Raw genomic sequence first — 24,534 nt, 5'->3', positions numbered from 1 at the left:
ATTATAACTATTGCTTTTCATTTTATGGTTCACAACATGCTGTAACTGGAATAATAGGAACTCCTACCAGATCACTGCTGTTTTTTTTCCCAGAACATTAATTGTTCCATTTATAAAATGTGAGTTGTATGTTTATGGAACAACAGAAAAGAAATGGGAGATTTACCTTAGCCTATTCCTTCATATCCTTCCAGCCTCTTATGCTTGTTATTAATATTTAACAATTATTTTTTCTTTCTATAATAGGTTGATTTGGTAAATATAGGGAGCTCAGATATTGTGGATGGAAATCATAAGCTGACCCTTGGTTTGATCTGGAATATAATCCTCCACTGGCAGGTGAGTGGCACTGCTCATTACTTCCTGACGAAATACCTTTACTCCACTGATCTTTTCTCCATTGTTATCTAGCAACAACCTACAAAGTAAACATAGACACTGCAATGTGCTAAATCAGCAAATATTATGGCAGTCTGCTAACATATTATCAAGGATATTGACAATGTTAAGAAAAAAATAGTTTTTACAGGATTAACAGATTTTTTTTTTTACTTTTTTTGTAATATCACAGATATTGCAAGATGATATATATGAGTTAACCTAAAAAAATGGATAGACAAACCCAGTGTGGATTTCTTTTTGGTATCTTAGAAAGAGTGACTTCTCCATTTTAATGAAATAATCACATAATTTGCTATTTGCTGCTGACCCATCCTGCCAAGAATTATTTTTAGAACATTAAAAAGCTGCTAGACTGCCTATTTATTGAAGCAGATGTGGCTCATTTAGCTTCCTTTCTCTTTGGAGAAATATGAAATGGATCACATAAAAACCAGCATGGTAGATGAGGACACTTAACTAAAAAAATTCTGAAATGACAGTAAAATCAAAATTCAAAAAGATCTATCATCTAGAAGCTCTGAATCCATGTGTTCGTATGAATCTGGGCTAAGAGTCTGTCCATAGTGTTCTCTTTTCCCCAAGCAATAATCCACAAGTGTTTTATAGAATAAAAAGAAAAGGTGGTGGGAAACAAAGCTTAAAAGACTTTAAAACTGAAGCACTCTTATCAAAAATGTGTATCCTTCATCTGAGTAGGGAACAATTTTATTCTCATTTTACAGGACAATAGCAACAGAGAAAAGCTGCAGATTGTTAACTCACTGCTTCCTTTGTCTCTGCTTCAATATTCCTAGTTTAATTGCATAAAATTGGTCTAAATTGCTTATTAAGAGCAGATGGAATATGATACCTAGCTATACAACTTTTACCAAAAACCCTTGAATCACTCTGTTTTAATTTGAATAAATTATGGACTGAGGTGACTAATCATGTTCAAATTAATATTTTGTTGTTTCATATTTTATCCTGAAGCAGTGTTAAAGGTGTGCTTTAGTATTAGCTATGTACTTACTAATTTCTTTTCAATGATTCCCACCATTCCTTTTTACATGTACTTGCACAGACACACAGAAGACACAGGTTCTGGTGTAGCCTGATGAGCTTTTTGACAGCAGCCATGTAAAAACCAAAAAACTTTTGTTAGCAGTGCAAAAATGATACATTTCAAGCTTCATCTTGAGCCTGGTGATACCTGTGATGACAGGTATTTAAATTTCTGTAAATAAGATTCCAATTTGTCTAGAATTCAATTTTAGGTTTTTTTTCTAAAGAGTAGCTAAAACCTGATTGAAAACAAGAACCCATTATTAAATAATAACATTGTTGTTGTTGCTAAATTATGATTAATTAAAAAAAAAATTATATTTTGGCATTTCTCCTTAAAAAAAACCCAAAACACTCAGAGCCGTTAGTTTGCTTCCTATTTCCCTCAAAGTATTGGAAGAGTTCAAAGTAAATTTGCTTATTTACAGCTCTGTGGAGAAAGTCCATTATTTTCCAGATTTTCTGTCAAATTTTGAAGTTAATTGCATGATCTAGAATATATTTGTGATTTTTCTGCCCTGTTTATAGGTAGGTATGATCTTACATACTGACAGGACTTATGGTGACACAAAGCTGTAAATTTCTTAAAAAATTCTTCTTCCAAATTCTTGTTGGTTTCCCTATCCCAGATTGTCCCTGGCAAGAAGCAGCTGGAAACAAAATAAGTTGTTAATACAGAGTCAGGGCCACCAAACTTATCTGCCACTTGTCTCATCTTGGTAAAATACCAAGACTACCACATTTGTTTGTGGTCTGTGGAAGGCCTAAAGACAAATGAATAGGAATACACAAGCTATTTGATTTAGTGCATGTTCATGTAGTTTGTGTTATTTGGTGCAGTCTTGCTTTTGCAGACCCTGAGAAGAGTCACTTAGAGGAAATTCATCTCTCTACATCTAAAACAAAAAGCAACGTGAAGACATGAGATTATTGTTGGTGTGAAGACTTGTGTTGCTGTAGATGAACAGGAAAGAAGCTTTTCCAGTTTCATGTCCTGCAGCCAGGACCACATAAGGGCACAACTATACTTACATATGACAGTGTGATGGTCTCACAAAAATTTTAATCTCTTTGTAGAAAAATAGTTTAAGAAAAGAGATGGTAAAAGAAAGATGCTTGAAAGGAACAATGCCAGTACCTATTGTATTTGCGGGGCTCCTAAACCAAGGAAGGAATGATGAATCTGACTCCATGTTCTTTTAGAAGGCTAATTTATTATTTTAAGATACTATAATATATTAAAAATGCTATACTAAACTATACTAAAGAATACAGAAAGGATACAGATAGAAGGCTAAAAGATAATAATGAAAACTCGTGACCTCTTCCAGAGCCTCAACACAGCTTGGCCCTGATTGGCCAATGAGTCAAAACAACTCACATGAAATCAATGGAACAATCACCTGTTGGATAAACAATCTCCAAACACATTCCAAAGCAGCAAAACACAGGAGAAGCAAATGAGATCATATTGTTTTCTCTTTTCTCTGAGGCTTCTCAACTTCCCAGGAGAAGGATCCTGGGCGAAGGGATTTTTCCAGAAACTATGACTGTGACAAGTAACAATCCAAATGGATATCAGCAGTCCCATTGAGGAGAGGCAGGGGTTGAGGTGGTAGAGGCAGTGCATCTGAGCACTGGAAATATGGTGGAAATATGGCTTTCTGTATCCCCTGTGGTAATTGTGTTCTTATATAGCCTGTTTTATTCAGATTATTATTAAAATTTTACCTGAAATTGAGCCATTGTTCTGAGTTTAGCACCTGCTCCCAAAGCTCTTTATGGGACTGAATCCATCAGATTCTGTTTCCTTGAAGCTGCTGCCCTCTTTCTCCCAGCTCTGTGATCCCAGCCTCATTACAGCATTAACATTTAAGTAAAAACTATTAATTTTTGAACTGTTATATTTAATTTTTGAACTGTTATATTTAATGAACTCCTTTAAGAGTGGGAAAACATTCTATATGATAGTGTGTAAAGTGTTATGTTTTTAGGATTGAACTTATTTTCATGTAAAGCATGAAAGAAAACCCCTAGCAAAAAATGTGGCCCAAGTCTTGACTTTTTTTAAAAAAAATTAATAAAATAATAGATCTATGCATAAGGAAAATATTTCAGAGGGGAGTATTTCAACAGCCTGACAGCCTCATTTGGAGACTTACTAAAAGCATCAGGGTTATTGTGAACATCAGTATTTTAATATGAATTACCATTTTAATTTTGATTTTTGATTATGGAAATGAAATGCTTCTGTCAATCCTCCTTGAATCAATGAACAAAGAATATCCTTTACTTTGATAGGTGTCTTGAATATCTATGAAAATGTCCTTAAAAATGTTCTATCAAATGTACTTGGAAAGAGTTTAGTGGTTCTAGCTATAAAAATGTAATCTATGCAGTCAGAAAACTTGAGATCTAGCAAGTAAAAAATGCTAAGTGATTCTGTCAGAGAGATGTAAGGTTCCTAAAAATTCTTGCTTTGAGAACAGTTTTCTTTTCAGATTATTTCTTCCCTCCCTCTTTTCTAGGGTCTGGCATACTGAAGCTAAGTGCCAGTCTTATAAAATGTTACATGCCTGAGTGTTGGTTTTAGGTGAAAGGGATGTGGTGTGAGCCTGGGATCATGCTGTGTTCCTTTTCATCTTCCACACACAGCAACACATGCCCAGATTCCAGGACATGGCCCTGCAGTGGGAAGATCAAAGGTCCATTGGTGCTGTGAGCCAGGGCTGGCTGTGCTGCTTTTGGCCACTGTCTTCATGTGGTGACAGGAACAGCAGTGCTCTCATTCCGTCCACAGCTTTCCTTCGGGCAGCCTGGCATTTCTGAAGCCATCTCAGTGATGTCTGTATTGTCCTTCCTCCCCCTTCTATCAAAATGTAATCTTTTCCTTTTGCCATAGCACATGTCCATTCCCCAGGAAGAGCAAGAATATCTGTTCTCTGGAAGTCAGAGTTTCCTACACCTGAAAGCTTTGTGTCCTGCCAGGATACACTGCATTAGAAAGGAGAGGTAAAAAAGAAATGGGTAGCAGAGGTCAACTCATCACCTGGCAGCAAGAAGCAGAGGCACTTTGAAATAGCTGCAGCATTTGAGCCTGGATGCTGAGGGAGTTTGTCTGGAAGCTCTTCAGGCTGACATGAACACATCTCTGTGTGCCACTTTTCCAGCAGTACATCTTAGCCAAGGAGCCTTCAAAAAGCTTCATTTTCACCAGAATATCAGCCAGCACCGTTGTGCTCAGGCACTGATCCTGCTTCAGGACCCAGCCATCCTGCAGACAGGGTGGTGCTGTGCTGCAGGTGTGGCATGGTGCTGCCAAGGTGCCAGGCGGGATGGGATGGGATGGAAATGCCCCTCAGGACACTCAGGTGGACAGGGTGGCTCCAGCTGTAGAAGTGGATTCTCACTGAAGAGGAAGGGGCCTCAGCATTCAGGATGAGGTCAGACCCTTTTACTCTGTTATTTTAAATGTCTGACTCTCCCTAGGATGTTACAAAAAATCATAAATTTAACAGTCTTTATTGTTGCAAAGAAATACAGGAGAAGAAAAGCAAAACTTTATCAACTGTAAGCATATTTAACTCAACAAGGTGAGATTGAAGCTGTTTTGTACTCATTTATGGAAAAGTAAAAACAAATGCTGTATTTGGACTTATTACCTGGCTTCTTCTGAATAATTTCCTTCATGATGGCCCATTTTTTTACTAATTTTGTCTAATAATCTCTGTTCATAGACATAGCTCCTTTCTCTTTGATATCAGCTCAAACACATAATCTGTGTTATGAACTATTTCTAAATATGGTGTTCCTGATATTCAATTATCCTTTAATGCAAATGTGTGTTGTATTGTTCAGAAGTTATGATATTCAGAAAAATCTATAAGCATATGATAAAAAACAAAATGAACAATGAAATCTTAGCTTGGACAAGTCTCCATAACTTTAGTATTTTCCAGTCTTTCTCATTGCTTATGTTTGGTGCAACAGATGCTAATTGCAAAAGTTTTATTCTTTTTCAGCATCCAGATTATTGGAAAAAAAAACCAAGATTCTGTATTTTTATAGTAGTGAAGGTGCTTGGGAATACAGAGGCCAAATCTCAGCTTCTTGCTACATTATGTAAATCAACTTTGGCACCTCTCAAAAGTAAAGATGTTAAAAATGTCAAGAAATGCAAAACACCCACTCAGACATATGAAGCAAAAATAAAGAGTATATAAAAGTATAAAGAGTATATATTGATGTAAAAATGGAAACAACAATAAAACTATTCTTATCTGACAGAATTTATATTAATTTTCATTGGTGCAAATTAAAACCTAAGACTGAAGTCAGGAACATGTCCCATGAAATTTAGAGAATAAATTTTTCCTTCCATCTTAGAAATTAATAACATATAATGTAAAGTTTACACCTAAGGCTCAAAAGGAAAATTTAGGGCACTGATACTCTTTGGTCAATATGCATCTGAGACCTAAACCCAAAATGTTGTTTCAGTAATTTATATCTTCACAAAATCCAATGATTGAATTAATTACTGTGAAACTAGTGAGCAATTTACTGTACTCAGCATTAAAAGGTTCTCTCTGTTTTTTTCTACTATGTCACAGTAATGAATTGTCATTGTTTTTCTTGACTGTTCTTTCAGATTGCAGCTTCTGCGTATTATCTTACAATCTTTACAGTTTCAAAGTGGTCCACACTTTATCATAAAATAGATTCTGCATGAATATTGTTCTTTGAATGACTTACACTACTAGCAGCAGAGGAATTCAAGGGGAAAATGATAATGAAATGCAATATTCCCTAAGTGAATAAGCAGCAATAAGCATCTTTATAGTTAAATTATATCTTAGGGAACAATTTAAAAGAGCTGCTATTCTAAAAGATGTATGGGGAAAGAAATTATTTAAAAGGTGCTACTTTACAGGAAAATAATTCTTAATAGAAGTTTTATGTGCTCTTTAACTAGTAGAGAAATTGACAGGAAATAAAAAATCTACTGCATTATGTCAAACTCCAGGATAATATTTATAAAAGTCTTTAGGCTTTTTGTAAAATAATAGCTGTAGATTGGTAAACTCTCTCTAGTGAAAAAAGGAATATTAACTTCATTAAAATAATAAAATTGAAACATATGCAATACTCTTTTAATGCATGAAATAAATTGACTTTTCATCCAAGTGCATGTATGCAAATGCATTTTGCACCTTTAAGTCAAAAACACGATGCACAGTTTATGCTATTAATCATTTTATCAAATTTTGCTGTAATGTATCAAATTAACTAAGGGTGTATTTCCACAGCAAATAAAACCACAAGGAGAAATACTTAGTTTGAAAGAACTCTGTTACCACAAGTGATGCTAACAAATGTGCTTTCTCTGTCCCTGCTTCACCTGTGGCACAGGGATGAATGAATTCATACATGTCAGTAGCTGGTGTCTTTAAGCATTCAGAATTGATTGCTGCCATTATATTGAGAAAACAAGTATGTTCTTTAATTACTTAGCAGTTTTTCTTTAGGGTTGAAACTTATTTAACTGAAGGTTTTTCATTTCAGGAAAAATAAGAGTCAGCTTTTAATAAGTTCAGTCATTTATCAAATTCTGTCTTTTATTGCAGGTCAAAGATGTAATGAAGAACATCATGGCTGGGCTGCAGCAGACAAACAGTGAGATGATTCTGCTGAGCTGGGTCCGTCAATCGACTCGCAAGTACCCGCAGGTCAACGTTACCAATTTCACCACGAGCTGGTCTGATGGATTGGCTTTCAACGCTCTCCTCCACAGCCACAGGTGGGAAAAGCAGCTTTTCACTGCGACAGATGGCTGTACAGGGCTTGAGGGCAGTCTGTCTGTTGTGTGTGGGGTTTAGCTGCTTCCTCTGTGGGTGTTTCAGCATGCTTTTAAATGACTGACTCTTTGCTTTGACCTGGGTGCTGCGTTTTGTGTCCTACTAAATCCTCTCATGGAGGGAGAGCTTTTCACAACACAACCAAATATCAACAGCTCAGATCCTTTTCTGGAATTTCAGTCTGTATACCAAGAAGATAGTCTCAAGCAGTACAGACTTGGAAACTTTTGAGAATAGCAAGGAGTAGATCCAAAACTAAGCCTTTGAAGTTGTCCCAGAGGGAGAAGGAGATTTTCCTGTGGGTATTTAGAGGGGGGAAATGTGGTGTTCGTTGAAAGCCTCTCAAAGCTGTTGAATTCAATGTATGGATTTGCCTCACAAGGACACAGCTGGAGAAGTTGGCCTTTGTTTTCAAAACCTTTCATGTTATTCCACCAGCTGATTTGAGTTTTTAGCCTCTCTCAGAAGTTGCCTTCTTCTAGTCTTTGCTGTATAAAATTCAGAGTTCTCTGGGGGTTGTGTGTACATGGCTTAAGGAAGATGTGCAAGCCAATATATCTAAAAAACCCAGTTCTTGCCACTGTTGCTTCTAAAGCAGGATTGCTCTTCCCAATGTGATAAACCTCCCAACCTCTTTCTCCTACTACTGATGCCTTAAGTGTATACTTGTCTCTTAGAGGGGACTGTCCTGCAAGGCCACTGACTACTGAAGTTATTAGGGAGTTGAACTTTTTAACTCTGCAGTGTTTTAAACACCATCCAGAAATTAAACTCCAAATAAGCCTCTCCCTTCCCTCTGCCCCCTCTGCCAAGGGAGGAACAAAAGCAGACTTTGGATTGGGATCACAATTTATTGAAAGCAAACAGCAATGGAATAAGAAATGGACAGCAACAACAGCAAAAATGATAAAAAAAAACGTATACAGGGAGATAGGGTGTTTTTCTCACAAAAAGATGGTCGCCCCCTTGACTTAGTTCCCCAAGGCAGATGGGACAAGAAGATGACAGACACTCTCTGCAGGTCATGTACATGTGGCTTCCCCAGACAAAGATGCTGCCTGTTTCCACATGCTGCTCCTTGTGGCAGCTGGGAATAAAGGCAAGATGGTGAGGAGGGCTCTGAAATCTCAGACAATGGGAAACACTGACAAACAATCCCACTGTGTGGGGAGTCACCCCAGAACAGGTTTCAGACACACCAACTTCATTCCATCCAGGAAGCCACAACTGTATTTTTCCCTAAAATTACCATACCATCGTAACCTCTCTTAGGATGTGAATATAACTTCTCCATTGACTCTGATTTTACCCCCAGTCATCTTTCCACAATGCCTTTCCACCTAGAAACAATAGCAGACTATCTGTTCCCTGATTAGGGTATCTGATACTCAGATATTCCGACTGCATGCTCTGCAGGACCATGTAATATCTGGTGTCTGAAATCAGTAATCAGAAATTCATTTTTGTCTTCTCTAGAGGAATTTATTCAGAAGTCTGAGCAGAGGAATTTATTCAGGATCAGTCCCTGGCTGGGGAGTGCTGTTGCCAGTAAACCAGACTGGGATTGTCTAGACAAATTTCTGTGTCCTATGTCAGATTTTATGCACTGCTGTGTTCAGTTCAGAGCAAAGTTCACCAGATGAACATTCATTTCCTGCTTACTGGAATTTATGCACTTTATTCAGGTTTTGTAATTCAGGGCTGCAAAACTCAAGCCTGCTTTTAGTCTTCTTCTGTCTGCTGCCATAAATCTTGCATAGCTTTCTGCACAGTGAGCCTATTTTCAATAGAAGTGAAGAATTACTCCACAGAAGTCTTGTCTCTTGTCCAGTAGTTACTGCACTTATCTGGGAAATGGCAAGTATTCAGTCAGATTCCTGGAGGCAAGTTTCCAAGGCACACCAGTCATCTTCTGGACTTAAATCACTAAGTTCTCTGCAAGAGTTTAATTTCCTCATTTCCTCCAAAGCCCTGATGCAGTAATTTTTAAGATGAACCAATGTTTGATGTTTGATTTTTGTTGACTTAGCATTTCATGTTTAGTGTGTGGGAACACTGAACTGTCCTTCAAGATTCCAGATGGAATCAATTGAATAGGCACACTAGGGCATTCCGTGCTCAGGAGCTCCTAACTGTATCCTATAATAATAAAAAATCTTCTCTAAGGATCCTAATTCAATCACTCTAAGATGCAGGTACATTAGAGACTTGGTGTCAGAGTGCCTTAGATTTAGTACCTGAAGAAGACAGTTTTAATATGCACTGAAGAAAAGTTGTCCAAGAGTGATTTACATGAATTCTTAGGGAAACTTGGTGTCTCACACATCCTGTGTTTTATAAATAGTTTGTGATTTACTTACATAGAATGATAAACATTCAGATGACAAACACCTCTGAATTTAGGTCCTCTGTTCTCCCTGTTCAATTTTTCCAGTTTCTACCTTTTTTTTTGGTCAGAATTCCCTATTTCTCCAGTTCTTCACTTCTTTCTTGTCTGTTTCCTTGTTCTCCAGAAAGTGTTGTCCAGATGCTCTCTTCTTTTTTTTCATTTTCATCCTCTGACTTTATTCCTCTGCATTGGCAGGAATGGAAGCAGAGTTAGTCACAAGGAAAGATAGCTATAGTTTCAGGTATGATATTTTACTAATAGAGTGGACCTGGTGCCTGATGTATGTACTTTCCCCCAATTTTAGCTCTATTCCTAGACTTGTACAAAAACCAAACCAAGAACAAAACAAATCACTTCCAAAACTCAACAGAAAACCCCAAACACCAAAAATCTCTTTATCACTGAAAGTGATGCTACCCAAAGATTTTTTCTTAATATTTAGACTCTCTTAAAATGAGGGTGGATTTTGTGGTAGCGTAAAATCTATTTATTTTTCAAACAAATTCCTTTTCTTTATGGGTGGTGATATTTTTATTCCTCTTATATAATGTTTTCAGTGATGAACAGGTGGCTTTTTGTGTTAGTTTGTAGCTTTTTTGGTTTTTTTAAAGAGGTTCAGACAGTAATGTGAAATTTGCATCCGGATGAATTTTCTAAGTACATCCTTAAATGGATTGAGATAAAGTAAGAGACTTTCATGAAGCACTGACCACATAGTATGCTGGCAGAGCAGTGGGAAGCTTTATTTCTCATAGTCTTCTATCCCACCAATCCCTAGCTTTCAGCTTGCTATTTTGATTAGATCCAATTTTTCTAATGCTCTTTCTCTGTCATTTTATTTAGGGGTTACTTGAGGTAGATTTTTCCATCTCTGTAATCACCATGTCTCCATGGACATTTAGGCTCTTTAGCAATTGCTTTCAATACTGAGTGGAAGAAGCAGTGGAACACAGGTTACCTGGCAAATCTCCAAGGGGACATTAGTGATCCCAGAGGGTGAATTTTCAGGATATAAGCTTGGCAGATGATTTCTTGAATGGTATGTTCTGAACTGAACTGAAAAAGCAAGGCAACATCTGTGAAGTGGCATCATCACCCTAGGAATATACAGAAATGAAAATATTTTGCTGATGAAGAGAGGTCAGTCCTTCTACAAACTCTCCCTTCTTAAGGGTCCAGATCACAAAGACGTTTCCCCATTTACTTCTTTAAATCTTTTTCCTCCAGGTGGATATCAGAGATATTTACCTCTTTCCAAATTTGTTGGGGCTCTTTTTCTTTTCTCTGCTGCTCCAGTAATCAGGATTTTGAAGTGGGAACAGGTGGCATTCATTATCTTCCTCCTTGCTTCTTTAAAATGCTTGAACTTAGGCCAGGTGACTGCCTTTACAAATGAGCACTTCATTGCAGCTGTTTCTGCTTCAGGGTGCTAGATGGAGAAGGGAAAGAAAATGACATCAGAAAGAGGTCCTGGACAGAAGCAAAAAAAAAAAAAAATTTCTTCAGTAGTTTACAGGAAAAGTAAAAGCGAAAACAATGGGATGAAGAGGTATGAAAAGAATAATTTTTTAGCAAATCACTAGGTTATGTATCAGTTGCTCTTTCCTGATGTTTTTCAATTTTGAGAGTTCTGAAAACATATATGAGATATTTTTGTAGAAACAGGTAAAATAACAAGCACACAGCTTTTCTATTGAAATGGAGATGATAAATTTCATGGTCTAACTATGACTATTTTCTGTCTACAATAATCACAAACTATGGCTTGTCTTATCCATCACTTTAATCTCTGCATAGAGATCTGTCAGGATTTGTTTGTCCATAGTATATAGTATACTATACATAGTATAAATCTCGCTCTGGCTGAACAAGTACTGTTGTAAGTTATGTAACTGGGGGTCAGAAGGGATAAAAGGAGTCTCTTTTTTTACTTTACTTTTCTTGGAATTATGCTTTCAAAAAGTTCAGGTTTGTTTTCCCTTTTTTTTTATTGTTTGGATTTCTGCTAGTGATAGGAAAGAACTGTTGGTAAAAAAATTTACCATATGTTCAATAGAAAGTTTTATTTTTACAATTCTATCTTCTCCCTTGAAGCCTTCAATCTTTTCAATTTTGGCTCTCCATGGTTGTGTCATAAACTAATCTAAGACCAGTGCTGTTTGAGCTGATCAGTGAATGGCTAGATAAAGTTCAGCATGTTCTACTTAATTCTAACTTCTTTGAAAATGTGTTGTATTGTTCAGGAAGAAAAGTGAGAAATGCTAGTTATTTTTCCATGGGTTTCCTCCCTTTCAGGCAAGACCCAAGCTGCAGATATGAGAATAAATTCCATCTCCCTTGGTATTATTTGAACAATATGGAGAGGACAAATGAAGGCAGAGAATCAGTATTCCATTTCAAATCTTTCCTTTACTATTTCATGCCTTCTCACTCCTGTATTTAAAACTCCTTAGACAGCTAATAACAGTTGTAATTTGAAAATCAGTCTTAGTGTTGTTTCAGGGATTTTCAAAAGCTGTTTTCCACTTACCACAATTATCAATCTTCTAGGCTATATTATTTCCCACAATCACACATGGCAGTATTGCCACATAAATACACCCAGTGAAACATCCTGACACATAGCACTGAGAAGCTCCTGCTTCAAGCTGACATTATGACACTGTTATTATAGTGATAGAGCTACTGAAATGTGTATAGCAACATAATTTTTCAACAAAGTGAAAATCTGGAAAGTTAAATTGCTGTTGGAGTAGAGAGAGCTTTTTGAATTTATTTTTATTTTAATTAAGTTGGTGCTTATCAGAACTGAGTTGCAATAGGTGACCATATACTTGTAAATTGTTTTGGAATCTGTGCTGTCTGCTTTATGTACAATACTAAGAAAATGGATAAGAAATCTGACAGTAACGTACTAGATCTCACAAATTCCTTTCTGGCTATATCTCTGAGGGTTCAAATTTTTGCCATCTGTAATGAGTGGAGAGAGATGCTGAATATTCTCTGCAGAGACAGCATGCAAATTCAACCCAGGTGTTAAGATGTGATGTTGTTTCAAACTCTTGTGAGTGCTCGAGTGTTTGGTTTTTAAAAGGAAAAAAAAAAAAAAACAAAAACAAAAACCACAAAAACAAATGAACAAAAATTCTGTCTTATATTGAGAGTCCTACCTCTAGACATGAAGTCATGATAATTATTTTATACTGTCTTGGCAGGTTAACTTGAAAATACCCTCCTGGATTATACAACTGAAAAGTTGGATGAAATTGACTATCTAAGATATTATTAATGATGACAGAGATTTTCTCAGGAGGGATAAGACAATATTGTGACATTCCTCAAGGAGCAATTGTAAATATTCATGTTCTTGCCCAGTGGAGTCCTAACTGATTAAAAGTATGTTCCCATATATAGAATATTGTATCACCAAACAAAAAATGATTCTGTGAACATAATATACTGCTCTCAGCATTGCAGGTGTGCTTAGAACTTTTAGCCAAATTAAAACAGAAAAAAAAAAGGAAAAAAGAAAAATTTCAGGAGAAGGCAGTCCCTTGGATACATTTCTTTCCTCTCCTTGTCCTAAAAACTTTTTTTACCAAATAATCTTTTTACACTCTAGTCTGTGTAGTATATGTGTGACACATTCTTGCCAAGCTTTTTAAGACAGTCAAAACAGACAACTTTGTGGTCACTGCAGTGTTCTCTTAGCTAAATTTGCTCTATGAGCTTGTGCATCCTATGCCTAGAGTTAAATTTGGAATAGGGATTTGAGTAATATCTGTGTGCTTGCAGAATAAGGTGTAGGGGTGTGGTGGCTTGACCCCAGCCAGCAGCTGAGCACCCAACAGCTATTTGCTTGCTTCACCCCCTGCTGCCCCAGGACAGGGAAGGGAATAGGAAAAAAAGAAAGCTAGAAAAATCTTGAGTCAAAATAGAGACTCCTTTAATACATGCAGGTAAGAAGAAAAGAAAAGCAAATTTTGCCAAAGCAGTAACTGGTACCAGCCACTCCTCAAGCAGGAGACACCTTCCTAGACAAACACTCCCCAACCTCATTCCCTTCTTTTACCCAGCTATTTATGGCTGAGCAAGTTGTGTGGCATGGGGTATCCCTTTCACTGGTTTGGGTCACCTGTCCCAAGTTTCTGGCTCATCTGTCTGCCACTGGTTTTGGGAAGGTAGAGCAAAGGGAAAAATAGAAGGTCTTGATTTTATGTGATCACATTGCAGTAATACCTGGTTTGCTCTGAACACTGTTTATCTGTAAATTGGAACTATAGCATTGTGTAGTCTACTATGAACAATGGTAACTCCTTTCCCAGCTAAAGGAAAATGGCCAAAAATATTTTTTACTAGTTATGTACACACAGTGTATGTTTTGCATTCCTGTGTTTTGGTACACAAACCAGTCTGTAGGATCACAGACTTAATCCATCCATGGGTAAACCCAGAGATTACTGCCTAAATTTCCTCTCCCTTCTCCACCCTGTCCCCAGCCAGATTTAATATTAAATTAAAATTTATTAGTATTTTGGAGTTATTCTGCATGTGGGAGGTAGAAAACTGTAATATTTGAGCATCTATGCAGAGAGGAGCAAAATAACTTGGAATAACTTAGTTGTTACTATGAAAATTAGTCCCCTCAGAAAAAAATCAGACAGCAGAGGTATATAACTAAAGAATAACTACTAGGGAAAAGGAGTATTTTTCTTTACTATATTGATATTATTACGATATGATGTAGTAAACATTTTTCCATTTATTATAACTCAGGATACTATTTAAAATTAACTACTAAAATTAATAAAAATGTGAGTAAATCTTTCATTAATTGCAAAATTTAAATGGTGTAAATAGTGTGCTTGATTTATCAGTAGTTGAAATGATACATTTAAATGTCCCCTGATTTAGAACACTGTACTGAAGTCACAAATAGCATGGTTGTTTATCTTCATATTACATGCAGAGTAATCACAGGGTATTTGATTAAACTTTATTTCTTCAGAGTGCCTGATAACAAATTCTGATTTCCTAATGGATAACTCTTAGATGAAAAGCCAAAGATTGTACTGTACTAACATTATTTATATTGCAAATAGTGCAGCTGTTAATACAAGGTCCCAGACTGCATCTGAACTATAATTCAATTTTGGTCATTCTGTCTTTTCCTGTAAGAGCATATAAATTGTGACTTGGCAGTGTAAGGGTGAGAGTTTCACTCTATGTTCTTAGAGGTGTTTCCCAACCCAAATGTTTCTATGACTATGGATTTTTTAAATTGTTGACTGATTTTAATCTGTTGCAGCAGTGAGCTGGTAATCTCAGAAGCAATTGCACTCTTAGAAATCTGAATTGAGGTGAAAGACTGGTAGCTAGGGAGAGGAGGAAGGGCCCCAGATGGCCTCGGCAGTTCTGTCCTGCTTGTCCTGCCACATGCCAGTCCCAATTGCATGGCCACTGCACCTGATCTGTCCCACCCAAGCACAATTTGGGACTGGAATGAAAGAACCAATCATGGACAATGTGATTGTGGTGGACATGGATGAGAACAGAATGCAAACCCATTAGAAACTGAGCTTCATTAGTCCCAGGGCCAATTAACACTATCTTTCATTACGAGAATAAAAAAGTGGATGCTGATGCTTAGCTTTAGAAAAACATCAGTAAATGTAAGACTGAAAAATAAGAAACTTATTCTTCCTTTTATTTTTGCTTTAGACCAGACCTGTTTGATTGGAATGCTGTTGCTTCTCAGCAGTCACCTGTACAACGATTAGACCATGCATTCTCCATAGCCAGGCAGCACCTGGGAATAGAGAAACTCCTTGACCCTGAAGGTTAGTGGAAATTATGTTGTATGGTGCTTGTTTTTTTTTTTTTTTCTTCCAGTAGCAAAACAGTTGTACCATGCATTTGATGATAAATTAATTTGAATGTTTTTTGGCACAAGAATTTAACATTTTGTGGGATAAATTATAAATTGAAGAAAAATCCTTTGCTTTTAGTGCTACCTTTGGGCTCTATTGAAATAGCATAAAGCTGCCCATATGTACATGCTCTAAAGAAATTTTCTTTAGCTTTGGGACCGGGTTTTTAATGTGCATGCACTGAACTGGATCTCGGAAAGCTGTTGATTTCTGTTCTGAAGATTTAGAGCATCTGCCGCTTTTATAACTTCTGGAAAGATCTTGAGTTCAAATTACCTTTTAATGTATATCCAAAACATGTATTCAAATTCTAGGTATTCATATTTTTTAAGATGACTTATATTTCTCTATATATTGCAATTTTATTAGGATGATGTCTCATATAACTGCCATTTAACCTTAGCTGTAATAGGATTACCTATTTTACCTTGAGTATCTTTTATACATCCTTAAGCAGTCATGTTTGAAGGGTTCTTTGTTTCTCACACATTCACTTGAATTTTGTACATCTATATAAATTCTCTGACATATTTTCTGCTTTGCTGACAGACTAGTAATTTTCCCTCAGAGGATGTTCCTAAAACATTCTTTAATCCAAGGCCATTGGAGCAGCTATTGTGTTATATATATATATATGTGTGTATGTATGTGTGCGGATATAAATCTCACCTGTGTCTACATAGTTAGGTGATTGTCACATTTTTCCCATACAATTATACTTTTACTGTATTTCCATGACATTTCCTATTAAGCCACTTACAATTTAACTTTTCCGAATGTTTGTGCTGTTCTCAGTGACTCACTCTTGGTGAGTTTTTCACGGGAGGAGATAGCATTTAACTAAATGCAAAAATTATTTTAAAGATAGAATTGAGTCTCTTAATGATTAAATATAGTTGGGCATGTCTCAATTGTTGACTAATGACCTTGTAACCCATGCATTTCCCTCGGAAAAATGTTAAAAATATATGTAGTTGAATGGCACAGAATTCCTCACCTAGTGCACACTTTAATTTCTAGAACTCAGTTTTGGCAAACCACTGGAGGAAGAAGAGGTTTTCTACTTGCTAAAGCATGGGATTGAGCTTGTAAGCCTTGAATGAGATGGGAATTGAAAATTGAATTGTGCAACTGAATCGATGCAGTCACAGTGTTTTCTATAATTGGTTAAACTTTCTTCTTTAAATAGATTAGTGAATAAGTTATTTTCTCTATGCAAGAGTCACTTCTGATTAGACGTTTTATTCTGGTTTTGGCAAAGATACTTGCAGTTGTTTAGCCAACAACTGAAAAACTCTTAAACATTGGTGGTTTTCCAAATGTCTGCTGTAATTATTTGCTATTCAATGTTGTAATTTACAGTGCTAGCCACCTTTTTCTTTTTTCCACGCTGCAAACATTTCCAAAGGAAAATTATGATTTGTACCTATTTGAAAGCATGAATATGAGGAACTATAACTATTTTGTTTGTGATAGTAAATTCATTTCTAGATTGAAGCCCAGAATTTTTGGTATGCGTGCAAGGGAGAAATCGTGTTTGAAGGTTTTAGAATATTCTTTCTGTAATTTTACATTGTGTATTTATCAAGTCTCCTAATTAGGTACTCGGGTGTCTCCTAACACCATATTGTGTAGCAACACTCTCTTCTCTGGCTGCAAGATGCTAATGTATTGCAGTAAAAGGGAGTATGCAATGGTGAAACATTGTTTTTATGTAGTTTAATACCTGTCAAAATGGCACATGTGTAATTTAAAATATTTTTCAGAATTTGATCTCCGTTTCAGCCATCAAAGTGGTGGAGACAATTTACATCTAGGTCTTTCTTGTAGAAGCTATGTTGTGTAAGGTAAAGATTTTGGAAAGTATCTGGATTGTTTTTGGATTCATGCAGAGATAATAATTCCTGCTATTGCCCTTACTTTTACTGGCTACTAGGAATGCTTTTATTTTTAATCAGAGTTTAGGAAGTCCTGCAAGGAGCAGGTAATTGAGTTCAGTGATCTCTTTGGGTCCCTTCCAACTCAAAGTATTTCTGGTCTTTTTGATTGAATCCTGTCAATGAGTGGAATGTAAGCAGGTTTAAATGTCTATCTGGTGTTCATTACTGTTGTATTTACATACTGTAGAGAATGAAAGATGACACGAAGAAAATGCAAGATCAGGTAGAGGAAATTGGTAGATATTGGCAGGTTTTATTTAGAAGCAAATTGTGAAAGACCTATATATTAGTGGGAAAGATTCAAATAAAGAAATGTGTCTGCAAATCAAAATTTTTAGGCCAAAGTATCCCAATGTAATTCTTAATGACCTCCTGTTGTAAGGCATTTATGATTATGTAGGTAAGATATGTTAAGTCTCAGTAAGTCTCTCTGTGATCCTTTCAAATAAAATATTTTGCTTTGCTTGCTCCAAACTATTATGTGTTGCCAAATATTATTTGCCCAAATCAGATTGTTTGTATATTGATTTGTGATCAGATTTGAATGGCAAATCTAATATGTGGCAAACTTATACAACAGTTGTGTGTATTTTTTTAATGTTTTTTTTTAATTAAAAATAAACCCACTGGTTTTGATACAACTAAGGAAAATTTCTGACTGATTTGTCACTCCTTTCTTATAACAGTTGTTTTCTGGATGTAAATTTGACTTGCCTACTTTAGAAAATATTTTAGTTGATTGTTTGCAATGTAAGCAGTCCAGGTGGTTTTCTTTGTTCTTGAATTTAGAGTATTTCAGGTATAAATAAGGTAATCACTGAATACTCTTCTAACTTATTAACTCCTACGTTTCACACTTATTATTTTAAGCTATTGTTATTTCTCAGCGTCAGTTGATGGTGAAGGTATTTGCCATCTTTGCTGGTATGAACTGACTTAAGATATTTTAAGTCTTAAGGAAATTGTCTTAAGCAAATTAACCAAATGATAAAGATATCTGTAACTTCAATTTGTATGTGTTAAAGCTGAAATGGTTGATCAAGCCATTAAGATTAGTCTACAGCTTTTAAGAATGTCTAACAACCTGGACTTACATTTTAAGTAGTTAAATGGTTCTTTGTAAACTTTTTATTTGTACTGAATTTATGGAGTAACATGATTCCACTCTTGACAAACAAACTATAGAAAATATACTAAAGGCTATTACGTTCCTTGTTGTGCGTTCACTTTTTCTGGAACATCTTCAGAAATTTTAACCAAGCAAGGAATAGGACAAGCAGACAGCTACATGTGTTGTGGTTAGCAACACATAACAGTTACATGTAACTGGCTGTATAGTGGCATTTATGTTTTACTTTGGCATAAAATACTCGTGCCACAGTGGAGCAGAAGGATGTTTTGAGGGAAAGTAGGGAGTGATCTCTCAGAAACTGCATCTGGGAACAGTTCTGAGCTGTCCTCTTCCCCCTGACAACAACTGAGTGCAAGTGCGGTAGCAGCAGAAGTGTTTGGGTGCTTCTTCTAGAAATGAACATCTGATTCTTGGTTTAATAAACTTTTCCCTGCTGTCACTTTCCTGTTCCTTGTGCTTGTTTGTGCTAGCCCGATAATAAATAGGCTATGAAGTTATATAATTTCTGCTGTCATTTTTAGGTAATTATCCAGTTTCTTATACTTTGTTTAGCCTGATTTAAAAAAAAAAAAAAAACAAAAAAACCCTCATTCAATCCATCCCAGTCCTATTTTCCGTATTTTTTCCTTAATTTGCACTGATGACATGAATTTTTTGCACCATTATTAAGTGATAATGAGATTCAGACGGTTTTTCATTTGATAAATTTTTTGTTTGATCTTAACTTCCTATACTTCTGTATCCCAAAAGTAATGGATTCTACCATACTAGAGCACAAAGAGGGGAAAAAACCTCTCAGCACTGTAGGTCTTGATGTTTTCAACTGTGTCTTTGCTCAGTAGTTGTACACAGTTGTAATACTGGTTTTCAGTTAGTTTTATTAACCTTGCTGATATGTCTTATTCCACGGGATTATGAGAAGTTTGAGTTTTTTTTCTATTGTGCCCTAAAGTTTACAAATGTTTTGCCCAGTATAGTGTCAAGGGGAGGGGGAGATTTTTATGTTTCTTTTAAGTGCAGGAGACATACAAGTCATGAGAGCTATATTTGTTATTGTGCTTTTGAAAATATTTTAAAAAGATGCTCTCTCAAGCCTAGAAATCATTATTTCAGTTGCAGAGAAATCATACAATGGTTAGAAAATAAAATTTAAAGACATTGTTTTCTTAAGACTCCTTTTGGTTCTCAAAGCGAGGAATGGTTCTGGTAAGATAAGAGGAAAGTCTACACAATTCACCATTAAAAGTGCAGCATGAACATCACAACCCTTTAACTATTGCTTTGCTGTTTGTCAGCACAAATTTCAGCCGTGGTTCTGGACACACCATCAAGTCACATCAGGAGCTTTGTCTTTAGTTTGTAGCACAAATATGAACTGCAGGGTGAGAGCAGGTCTGTGGAAATACCTTCAAAACTACCAGTAGAAAGGCTGAACTTTTATATGAATGAATTTTAATACATATATTTTCCAAATATTTGATAGTTTCATCTATATTATTGTTTTAATATTTTGCTCTGCACTTTCTTTTGACAAATATTCACACTCCAGATTAAACTGCATTTCTTCTTCACCCACTATTAAGGTCAAAGTTCTGCTTTTTCTTTAAGTGAATAGAAATAGTCAACAAAAGTAGTAAATTCGCTAGACACCATCTAACCCCAGTTTGTCTTCCATATTTGTGAGTAAATTTATTACTGTTTCTTTGACCTGTGAGCAATTGAGTTAACAAGAGATGACTCAATAATCAGTAACTTTTACAGATTTCCATGGAAATAAATGGCTTGAAGGGTTCTGCATTAAGAGACTCAAGGACAAAATAGGCCCTTCCTCTTATTGGTGCGAAAATCTAAAATAGATGTGATTTACTTTGGAGCAGGACACATATGCTACAAAAGAAATTGTAAGGCTTTCTATTATGAAGGGTGTGCTGCTTATAATTTGAAGTACTAATCTTGGAATTATGTAGAGCTCTGTAGTAACCTTGCATTGCAGCTGCTATTGTATTAGTTCAGCAATGTTATCTAAGTATAAATGCATAGAAGTAAGAGCTGTGTTAAAAATATGTGCAGAATCTAACAGTGGTGACACATACAAAATGTTTTAGTAATAAAAGTAGGGGTAGTATTAGTATAATGAACAGGTATCCTTGTATTTCAAGATGATTTGCATGTGCATCTTGGATTTTTAGTGATGGTGCAATTCAGACATATTACTGCATGTTTCTGTAAAAGAGTGTCTGAACTTGTAAAAATGTAATTTAAATCGAGAAGCCTCACTGACCACAGCTGCTGTTCTTCATGTGATTCTGAGAGAATTTTGGATGAGGTACTGGAATGTCTTCTGTCATTGCTTAGCTAGAACTCTTGTCCAGTTTCTTCAAAGGTGAGAAGAAGCAGACTGGGTGTTGCAGATACCGTAAAGAACACAGAGGTGTTTCTGCCGTGACTCTATTTCTTGACAATTTTTGCTTCCCAAAAGCTTTGGATGTAACTACCTTGCACCCCCAAGCATAGAGACACATCAAAAAAAAAAAGCATTATTCTAAATACTTCTTTTCTTTACATCTAAATAATGCTTCTACAAGTACTGCCCTGGTCTTGCTTGAGCAGATAATTTCTCCCTTGCTGCATGGACTTTCAGCTAATTTAGAATTCTCTATCTTTTTCTTTTTTCTTTTTTTTTTGGATGAGGTGGTTCTTTTTTGCTTTTGCTTTATTGTGGAGGTTTGCATGGTTTGTTGTCATGAAGAACTCAGTAAAATAAAATAATTTTCCTGTGTTAATATTCCGTAATTACAGTGCCTCAGGACACTGACAAATTGTAGTTGTTGGCCCACGCTGACAGTCACCTAGATTTCTTTCCCACTGCATCACAATGTGTGTAGTTCTCTGTCTGTCACTAACAATACTGTAGTTTAGGTTTTTTTCTTTTTTCCTAGATAAATCTCCTCTGTATGAATGTTAAAATGTTAAGGTTCACATTCAAATCAAGGTTCAATCTAGTGTTTTTTCTTTGCCAAATTTCTCATGTGTGTTTTATGCTGGGACTTGATATGTCCACAGTCTGTGCTTTAGGCTAGAATTAAGCCTGCTTTTTTTAACTCTGTAATTTGATGAATGAAGCCCTTTGGAACTGTGTATGTAATAGCTCAAAATAATCACTGATGGAAGACAACTGAGAAGAGATCAGTTATAACAGCATTATTTTGTCTGAAGCATCAACATAGAGAATGAAATGAGTTTTGCCTGTCTTAAAATCACAAAGGAAGAAGAAAGATTTACCTAAATAATGTTCAGCATGTAGTCTGATGAGTTTCTGCTGGTGCACAGCAATGCATGTATCTTTATTGGATATTTTGTTTCATGATAATTTAAAAAGTATGTGAAAATATTGTATTTTCCTAGGAAACAAAATTTCTGTATTAAATTTAAAATAAACTTCAGTTGATGTGAAAGTTATCTGTTGGAAGAAGTTTTAGTCTAGCTATTGTAAGTAACAGGTTCTTCAAACTAAAAATAGGCCCAGATCAAAGTAGTATGCTTTGATCTTAAAATACCAGTTACTACAAAAATGTTCCATAAATCAATACCTTCAGCACTGTAATGCATGTACAAATATATCTATAATTTTAAAAAAAGAGGTTTTTTGAAAATAATGATGGTTCATGTAAAAAGTTGTGGAGTATGTGAGATGGACACTTGGAGATTAACTCTCTAAAAAATCTAGAGGAGAACTTTGGTTAAAATTAATAAGCCATATCCCATATTTTATATCCTAATATTCTTCAATTTATTTTTTATTGTTGTTAAGGTAAAGAATTTGCTGTACTTGGACATCCCATAGCTCATATTCCACTGTGAAGGTACTCTGTGTGTTAGTGATTTGAAGATCTGCTAAAGGGATTACCAATTTAAGAGAAGAACTCCTGCAAGTATTTTAAGACTTTTGTAGTTTTATTTGGGTCACAAATAGAAGGATGATTAAGATATGTGCCTGCTAGAATTGAACCATGTTAATTGAGGCCATTTGATTAAAATCTTTGATTTGAAATAGAATAGGCAATAGAAAGCGTTAATGATTTATACTTGCTTTGCTACTTCCACTGACCCCGTCTAATATGGAATGTTAGTCATTGTGCCCTAAGTGGAAATGCTGGACTTTCTCCTTCTAGCTCTTGTTATCTGAAAGTCATTTGAAATGTGTTTATTCACCAGGTGATGGAATAAACAACTTTGAATTGAAGCCAGTAGAAAAGGAATGAAAGGAAGAAATGCCTATGACAGTTAAGAATTTTGAATTAATGTAATTGAAATTTAGTTTATAGGTCAGAATTTGATCTCTGAGACTAAGAAGTCTCCTGACTTCTTAGGATCTATAGTCACAAAAGATCCCAATTTTTGGGTTTCTAAGGTTAATTTTTTGGCTCTGACTGAGCAAGTCTAAACCAGTTTGTGTGCATACATCCAACTTAGTGAGATAAATTCTAACCTTTAGCATGACTGTTCTTGAGATAAATTTTTTTATAAAGGCTCTAAGAGAGATAATTTTCTCTGTAATGATTTTCATCTTCAGCTGACATTCTTCCATAACAAGGCAACATATCTAAAGCCTAAATTAATTTCCTTATCTTGCTGTGTCTGTGCTAATCCTGCAGACAAGACATTCTGGGCGCTGTAATGGCTTTCCTGTACAGAAATCTGATTAGACAAAAAAATTGAGAGAAGAATTTCCTCTTTTCTGTATAGTATTATTTTCTACTGGTTTCAAAGAGAACACAAAGTAATGCTTGAAATGATTGACTCTGGAAATAGAAAAAAAAAAGAATCACCTACCCTCAGGCAGTTCTTGCATTCTTAATCAGTTAAAATGAAAGTGTATGGAGAGCAGGACTACAGAAACTTGAAACAGATACTTGCTTACTTTTTCTCAGTTCTTTTAAAATATGTTTAGCTTTGACATTCACTGTTTAAAGAGAAAGAAACTGTATTATCATAATCTTCATAAAGGATGGTGGGGTTATTCAGTTTTCGGTCTTTCTGGGAATTATCTGGTTTGCAAATAAGGAAAAAAACTATTTCTAGATTATTGTAAAACTCTAGTCTGTTGTTGTAGGTGATTTTCAGTAGCTTCAGTGAAACAATGTATCTTGATTAACCTTGATTCAGCTGTAGATATTGAAGTTGAAAACTGATTTATGTAAAATTTGAATGGCAAATGGCAGTCACTGATGGGATACTTACAAAAAAGAAAGTTAAAACTAAAGGAGCAAGGCACTAGGGAATGACACTTTGTTCGCCTCTAATTTTTTTTCCCCCCATTTCCGTCTATTAATTTTTAAACTGGTTCCTTAATGAGAAGTGGGTTTCATGGCAGTTATTTCTGGAAGCTTGGTGTAAGGAAACGGGAAAATTAATGTCAAAAGACAACCTGGACATAAACATTAGAACATGTATTTAATTTTTGGTAGATATAGGAAGTAACTGTTTTATAAAATGATTGTCAGATAATTTCTGCCACAATTTCCCTCTGAAACCCAACCAAGAGAGTGATGTGTTTTGTTAGAATGGTTATGGAATCATTTTCAAAAAAGCTGCATTCAATTTTCTTTATAGTTTACTTGAATTTGTCAGGAAATTTAAATTTTGTATAGCAGTTTGTAGATTATCTTTTGCTAGTTCTGATTCCTCCACTCATCATAAAATTTATTGATACATTATTTAGTGCAAGAATATCAATACAGGGGGGGAAATGCTTTGAATTAATGAGGTTTGTATCAGTAGAGTGTATTATATCTCGTGTGAACAATATTTTTGAGATGTGTTCCATAGGGATTGCTCT

The 24,534-nt window shown here is 35.6% G+C and overlaps 1 protein-coding gene across 2 annotated transcripts in view; it reads left to right on the top strand.

Annotated features, from left to right (window-relative positions):
* Positions 1-24,534, top strand: part of DMD (dystrophin) — a 1,160,174-nt gene that overhangs the window by 371,660 nt on the left and 763,980 nt on the right. For both annotated transcript variants that reach the window (XM_059491405.1, XM_059491401.1), the window contains exons 5-7: positions 247-339; positions 7,074-7,246; positions 15,415-15,533. In XM_059491405.1, the coding sequence (XP_059347388.1) occupies positions 247-339; positions 7,074-7,246; positions 15,415-15,533 (385 nt within the window). The remainder of the gene's footprint in view (positions 1-246; positions 340-7,073; positions 7,247-15,414; positions 15,534-24,534) is intronic.

Source organism: Ammospiza nelsoni, chromosome 2, assembly GCF_027579445.1.
Source record: "Ammospiza nelsoni isolate bAmmNel1 chromosome 2, bAmmNel1.pri, whole genome shotgun sequence".
In the NCBI taxonomy this organism is placed as follows: Eukaryota; Metazoa; Chordata; class Aves; order Passeriformes; family Passerellidae; genus Ammospiza; species Ammospiza nelsoni.
This window is presented reverse-complemented; position numbering and strand designations above follow the sequence as displayed.